The sequence below is a fragment of the Eurosta solidaginis genome, chromosome 3 (genome assembly GCF_040869045.1).
Source record: "Eurosta solidaginis isolate ZX-2024a chromosome 3, ASM4086904v1, whole genome shotgun sequence".
Lineage (NCBI taxonomy): Eukaryota > Metazoa > Arthropoda > Insecta > Diptera > Tephritidae > Eurosta > Eurosta solidaginis.
Window position 1 is genome coordinate 100,467,396 of NC_090321.1, and position 8,018 is coordinate 100,475,413.

General features: G+C 35.0%; 1 protein-coding gene and 1 long non-coding RNA gene across 2 annotated transcripts; one reads left to right on the forward strand and one right to left on the reverse strand.

Annotated features, from left to right (window-relative positions):
- Positions 1 to 1,179: 1,179 nt before the first annotated feature.
- On the reverse strand, positions 1,180 to 1,987 carry LOC137246559 (uncharacterized). The gene is made up of 3 exons (XR_010951554.1): positions 1,927 to 1,987; positions 1,432 to 1,485; positions 1,180 to 1,347 (listed from the first exon to the last, which is right to left on the reverse strand). It is a non-coding gene; the product is annotated as an uncharacterized lncRNA (long non-coding RNA).
- Positions 1,988 to 5,620: 3,633 nt separating this feature from the next.
- On the forward strand, positions 5,621 to 6,335 carry LOC137245941 (uncharacterized). Its single transcript, XM_067777120.1, has 2 exons — positions 5,621 to 5,795; positions 5,887 to 6,335. The coding sequence occupies exons 1-2, from the start codon at positions 5,702 to 5,704 to the stop codon at positions 6,333 to 6,335; spliced, it is 543 nt and encodes a 180-aa protein (XP_067633221.1). The 5' UTR covers positions 5,621 to 5,701.
- Positions 6,336 to 8,018: the final 1,683 nt, after the last annotated feature.

The window sequence follows — 8,018 nt, forward strand, 5'->3', positions numbered from 1 at the left end:
GTAACACTCAGGTCTCGTTCAGTCTATTTGAGGTCCTCACCTGCAAGTTCAACCTTACCTAGCTTACTAGCCAAAACCAAACATGAAATATCTTTGTTTTTATAAATCACTAAAACTACATATATGAAATTAACGCGGGTATAATTTCTAGAATCGTATTCATCTTTGCATAAAAGATATAGATATATAATTGAAACGTTCTCCTGTCCTATAATATTTCTCTATGCGATGTGCATACTTCCTCAGTAAACAAAGATATTTGTCATATTGCAAAAAAATTCGTATCTTCTTTCCTCGCTTTTTTTGCTCTCTTCTCTGCCAACTGGAGCCAATTGGTCACACCAAGGGAGTTTCGATCGTTTTCCCCTGCCTTGTCCTCTTCTGCTCCGACTTAATTCCCAAACTTTCTGTTTTTATGTATCATCTTCCCTTCTCTAGGTCTCCCCTTCTTATCTTTCCCACCTTTTCTCCATTTCCTACTCCTAATTTATTTCCTCTCCGTCACCCTCTCTCCATTTTCATTCCTCTCACCCTTCTTTTTCCCCTCCATCGCCAATCACATTCCAATCTGTGATTTTCTTTTTCTCTTTTCAGCCTATGGCTTTTTGTATAACCCTCCATTTCCCTCTCGATCTTTTTCTTAGCCAAATAAAATTTTATAATAGGTCGATTCCTGGTCCTTTTCCCGGAAAGAAGAGTTTATCAAATATTAACTTGGTCAATGAGTTGTACCTGCACCGGATTTTGAGCAAATCGCGTCATAAATTAGTTTTTTTGGAAGAAGTCGGCCCCTGGTTCACTTTTCAGAAAGATAAAAAAGAAAACGGACCAAATTGTGAATCTAATGCATCCTCGAATCCCTTAAACACACACAAAATTGCATCAAATAGGTCCAGTCTTTAAGGATCAGTTCAGTCACATGCACACATACAAAAGAAACATCTATATAAAGGTGTAATAAGTTGCCTTCATTTATTGAAAGATAATTTACTTCTAAAAAACAGATTTGGAAGATTTATACTGTAGAAGAAGGGAGTCATTGCATTCTTAACAGTTGCGCAATCCTATTGTAATGATGCACCTACTCATAAATCTTAGAACATTATACGTTGTTCTTGTAACAACTCTTCCAATAGCGTAGCACTGTTATTGCTGAATTAATGATGTAGTGTATGTGCAGCGTCTCATGTATTTATGTACAAAATCGTTTTCGCGTTGTATAACTTTGTAAGCACAAAATTAACTTACCACGAATGTACAAATGTTGAATTTGATGAACCTTTATAGAAGAGATTGCTGATATATACCGGAAGGGACTAAAACGATGGAAAAGCAATAGCACACAAACTTAAATAAAAAAATTAAAAACATTATTTAGGATGCAATTTTCCCAAAAATTTATAATAACACTTTTTATGATAGTTCACTCACCATAGGTTTAAAGGTAGAAATGTTGGAAACTCCACACATTCGATAGGTTCAAATCTATGGATATATATATATATATATAATATTTAGCTATTTTACTAAAGATTTGATGGAGCTGATATTTTTAGAGAAATTTGGTAATTCTTTACTTTAGCTCAGAACTGCTAAAACTCGTCCAAAAATATCGGAAGAGGTCTTGACATCAGTATCAATAATCGGAAAAATTTTAGCGCGTTCAAAAGAAAAATGATCCCGGGCCCCTCCGAAACCGGGTGGGATCAAAATTAAATCTGTGCAAATCTCTTTGTACACAAAATTGTTTCCTATGTAAAACATTACAACAACCACTTGAAAATTGCCAACTTTTTCAATTTCTGCTTTCGGATTCGTGGTCCTGGGTCCAAATCGCGTCTTTTTACAACTCTCTCGATATTTTGTTTACGCGTTTTAGAAGTTCTGATCTAAAGTGAAGAAGTACCAGTAATTTTAGTGACTCACTCCGCAATGTGCAGTTAAAATTTTAAACAGGCCGAGCGTTGGGTGATGGCAAACGAAATCTGCAGAAGGAAAAATGCAATTTTAATGCATTCTTGGTAAATGCAAACAGATGAATAAAGAGTCTACTCACCTTTTATTTCCATAGAAAACCCCCAGTCCGAATATTTTTATTTATTTATTATTACGGTCTTTAAGACCTAGTTTAGGTTAAAATAAGAAATTAAACATTTAGTCACATTTAGTGACGTACAATATAAAAACAATTTTTCTTTGAACTTACTAATATTTTCACAGTCTTTCAAATCAGAAGGTAACTCATTATACATTTTATACCCTAAATATTCAAGAGACCTTTTGGCGAACTCAGTTCTTATTCTAGGCAGTCTTATATTATTGCAATTTCTTGTTCCATAATTGTGGATTTCATGATTATAATGTATTTTACTACTCAGGTAATTCGGTAACATTCCTAACCTAAGTTGGTGTATAAATTTCAATGTGAAATAACTAACTGACTGTTTAATACTAAGCCAGTTTAATCTATTGAGCATTACAATTTTTGGCGTTCTTGGAGGACATTTTAAAATAAATCGCATTGCCTTGTTTTGCTGTATTTGAAGTTTCTTAATATATATATCATTACTTAATAGCAGAATAGTAGGACAATAAATAAAGTGTGGTTCAATAATTGAACGATATACCAATATTTTATGACTTTGACTGATATGTTTACATGTTCTATACATGAAGCCTATTTTCTGTGCAATTTTCTTTTCCAGATAAGTTACATGCTCTCCAAAATTTAGATTATCATCAATCAAAACTCCTAAATACTTAATTTTGTCTACTCTTTGGATTTCCATGTTTTTTACCTTCAGCGTAATATTATTTAAACTATTGTTACTTATGATATTGGTGTTTTTACAAAATATCATGAACTTAGTTTTTTCGACATTTAATTTCACTTTTCTAAGGCATAACCATTTGTATAGCGAGTCCAGGTCTTCTTGTACTTTCAGCATAGCACATTCTGCATATTTTTCACTTATGATAAGCAATGCATCATCCGCAAATAGACGTATTTTACAGTATTTTAAGCATCTTTTGATATCATTGATATACAATGTAAACAATATTGGCGCCAAGACCGAGCCTTGTGGTAAACCAATGTTAACATCCACCACTGATGAAACCTCCTTTCCAATTATCGTTCTCTGTTTTCTGTCACCCAAATAACTCCGGAACCATTCCAAAGCCTTTTCTCTTATACCAATTTTAAACATAACGTCCAATAGCTCAGATCTATCGACAGTTTCAAAAGCCCGTTTTAAATCCTAGAAGACAGACACCGTAAATTTTTTGTCCGCCATGTCTTCTTTCCAATCTGCAATTACCATATTCAACGCTGTTTCACAAGAATGGCTCTTCCTGAATCCCGATTGTTCCGGGATAATCACATTGTGCTTCTCTAAGTATGCCACAAGTTGATCCTTCACCACTGTCTCCATAATTTTTTCATCTGTAGGTAACGTGTTAATTGGACGTAGTTCCTCAGGTTTCATTGTATTTTTTACTTTTTCAACAGGTATTATTGTTGAAATTTTCCAGTAACTAGGTACAATACCGCTGTTAAAGGATTCGTTAATTATGTCTTTGTAGAAATTAGCAGTATATGTCATGGCATCTTTAACGACACCCTCCGATAAAAGCTTGTCGCCGCCATATTTGTTTTTAAGTGATTTTGTGATAATAATAATATCGTCCACTACAATGTCAGTAAATTTAAATGTTTCAAATGGATTACTATGATTTGCGCTTATTCATCCCCATTTACAATTTCTTCGATGCTATCATTAATTTGTGTATCGCTAGGACTGCGAGTTACACCGCCGTAGTTTTCCAATATTTGTGTTAAACAATGTAAATACCTGTAGATAAATGATAATTAACAATAAGCATGTAATATTTTATGTATACTTACGTTTTATAAGATATTTCAGTTAATTTGTTAAACAAATTTTTTCAAAGGCGAAATCGTAATTTTTTATTCAATTGACAACGAATGTCGATCATAACAAATAAGTGAACGTTGATCAATGTTTCTCACCCATGATTTCTCTTGGTTCACTTTCGGTTTTATAATTTTTTGTAGAAAATCTATGTAAAAATAAAAGTAGTTTCGCAAAGAGGCAAATTGAGTTTAAAAGTGGGAGTTCAAGATGGCGGATTAGAAAGAGAAGCTGCCAACGTCAGTCACCTCGTAATTAAATCATGGTCTCCAACATTCGCTTCTTAAGCCGTGGTTACTCACGAACGTACGTAGAAAAAACGTGTCAGCTGACACGACCTATCTTATGAGTGTGCAATGTAAACGAAAACTCACCGACGTGCAACGCCCGTACGTACGTAGCCCGGAACGTAGAAATCAAAACAAGTTTGATTTTTTCCGTAAGAACGTGTCAGCTGATCGCTCTCTCACTAGACAGAGTTGCCTAGTAAACTTTTGTGCGCTAATTTTTGACCGTTTGCAATTTTATGCAAAAACGCCTAATTAAAGTTTGAAAAATTGTGAAAATAATTCGAAATAATTATGTAAAAGTGCTGATTATAAATATTTAATCTATTTATACTTATTTAATAGTATTCCGGCCTTTTACAATATCAAAAATTAAATTGGAAAAAGTTGATGTTTCCATAAGCATACATGCAAAATGGTCAATGGCAACAGTGCTTATCTGTAAACAATACACACACAAATATCTTATGTACATGTACACAGACGCACACATTGATTCCTACGGGCTTGAGAGTTCGGTCAAACGTGCTTCGTACGACAAACGTCCTTACGTACGGCACACGTCGGTGGGTAATTGCCGCATTAAGCTGCAGACATTGGTGCTTTATCGGTAACCGTATCGGTAACCGTATCGATAACCTTATAACAGCTGATTCGACCAACCTTATGGGAATCAATGCAATCGATTATTGGTGCCGCTAAGGTCGTAACCGTATCGTAGCCAACCAATTGGTTTTTGGTTTACCGTCGTAACGATAAACAGCTGATTACGTTAGGGATACGACTACAGCGATACGACATACGGCACCAATGACTCCCGCTTTAATTAGAAGAGGTTAAGAAGTAAGGCCTTTTCTTTTGTCCGTTTGCAAAAATAGCACGTGTTGAGGCATCCATTATTTTGGTAGCTCATTTTTTTGCCATATATGTACATAAAAACCGATTTCAAAACTTTTCCAAATATTTTTTCACTTATTTCATAAGCATTTTATTTTCTTGGCACCAAAAAAAATGAAAATGTCAAACCAGAAATTTTTTGTGTATTTACTTTGGTTTGGCATTTCCACAAAGTTTAAGAGAGTGATTTTAAATTTTTTTTAAAAATCAAAAAACCATTATGGCCGCCAAGAAGAGTAAATGGTTTTACCTGGTAATATTTATACAATGCTAAAAGGTATAACCATGGTACAATTACCAGGTAGAAGCATTAGCAAAAATGCAACCCTCCCGTGTATTTTGTTGTTGCCGCTGGAACATAAACTGTCAATCAGTCTTTCAATTTCTGCTGCCAAAAGTGATGGAAGAAGAAATGTCATTTGTAATTTTTGTCAACAAACCGAAAACTAAAACAGAAAATTAACTAGTAAAAGTTGGTTTACTGATATAGGAGCTCTTTGCCGCTCACGAAATATATTCTTTCACACCGACGCAGCACACGCAGTTGGCAAAATTCCAATTAATACAATTAACATTGATTTAATGTCAATATTTGGCCATAAATTATATGGTCCAAAGGGTATTTGGGCACTTTATATACAGAGTGGATCTGGACAAGAGCGTGGTATACGTAGTGGTACTGTACCTGTACTGATTTGGTGCTGCATGTAAGCTATTTGCCTTAACAATTTGTAGTTATCTTTCTGATATTTGTTTTGGTTTTTAAGGAAAACGTGACCTACTGGCCGAATTGTATTCGGATTTAAGCCCAAAATATATTGGATTTACAACACCACCAACAGGAACTGGTGCTGCATATAATGGTAGCAAAATTGATGGGGGACTTCAAACAAGAAGTACACGGCCCCGCGAATTGCTTATACATACTACAAGTCCAGATATAGGCGGTAGCGATAGTGAGCTTTTGACTGATGCAACGACTACGTTATTAGGACGTGTGAGACGTACACGTAACCAGGCAGTATCGCCTTCACCGACTACATTAGCTGTAGCAAGTAAAAAGTTTATAAGTCCTATTGAGAAATTACTTGTGCGAAATGGTTCTGCGGTACTCTGCGAAGATACTATAGATAAAAAATTAGCTAACGATTTAGATAGTATACCTACAACATCAATGATTGGTAATATCGAGTGTGAAAGCGAGTTAGAAAATTAAGAGGTGATTCACAAAATGAAGACTGCACTAGAGCTGATATTGAGTGTATAAACACGGATAATGTGACGCAGGTAGAACAAAAACAGGAACATATGCAAAGCATTATTGGCGGGGGAAACAAAACAGATTTATCTTTTAACAATGGGGTATCTCAAATTGCCTTCAAAGTAAAAAATGAAATAAGGACTGACGAAGAAAATGGGAACAAATACTTACAGCTGCACATATCATTTGTTCACGTCACAGCACAACTAACAAATCAGATGCTCATGTCAATGTAAATTGATGCTTTATATGCGTCGGAGGTGGGCAAGTTATTTGTTGTGAAACATGTCCGACTGCTGTACATGCCAAGTGTTTAAATATTGCATTGCATCCGAGTGAAGGTTAGATTTGTGAGGAATGTGAATCGGGGCGGCTGCCTTTATATGGGGAAATGGTGTGGGCCAAATTTACATCATTTCGTTGGTGGCCAGCAATTATCCTACCACCTACAGAAATACCGCAAAATATCAGACGAAGGCCCCATAATTCAAATGAATTCGTGGTACGTTTCTTTGGTACACATGATCATGGATGGATTTTGTTATGATATCCATCGACTGAGTGTGCAACAGGCACATTCAAGAACAAACGAGCAGCAGTGCTTGTGACAAGGTGCAATGACCACGGCGTGTGCACTGGCGTTCAGGCCCGGAGCTTCAGCTTCGTGGATTCCTTAACGTGATCACTGCACAGCACTACTCTCCCCAGTCAATGGCCAAACAGAATAATTTAGTTTGCACACTGGGATACACTAGCATAAGAAAATATAAAAAAAGAAAAAAACAACAAACGCACTTGCATGACACATTTCATCAATATGACATACCTACCTTTATGCATGGCAGCTCATTGTTGCAACGATTGGTGGCTGCCTCTGTACCCGCCCTACCATTGGCCTCATAGATGTTATTGAGGCCCGATACATTACCACTAACTCCCGTGTCTCAAACCAAAGCAAACACAAATTATCTACCCATTTTAACAATTATTATTTTATCAAAATCAATCCATTACAATATTAGGGATCTTAGCTTAGTTTGCCTACTATTTCATAAAAATACAAAAATACAGGTGGAAGAACTGTAATGATTCCTATAAGCCTACTCGCTTTCTTTCTTTAACTTCAAATTCAATAAAAAGCTTTATACATATGTATGTAAATATGTATGTGTGTAGATGCAAAAAAAAACTCACTTTGCAAAAACAAAATATTTATCATTAAAAATCATCGAATTTCACTTAAGTTGAAATTGCATTCGTATATCCGCACATGCTTATGTACATACAATATGTATGTACAACAACAACAAAATAAATATGTTTTATGAAAAATATGTATTTAAGTAACATTAATAAAATCTTATAACTAGATATGCATATGTATGTGGTGTGCTTGAATATTTAGGGGCATCAAAAAAAGTAGATATAGGTATATATTATATATATAAATATTTATATATATATTGCATTGCTACGTAGCATCGAAGGCCTTCACGCTTGCAGTGGCTGCATTAGGAATATCGTAAACATTCAAATATTCTTTTAAATATAAATTACCCATCTATAATAAATTTGCGAATGACGGTAACCATCCGAATTCATACAAAATGTTTAAGAGAGATCGCAACAAAAAATTAT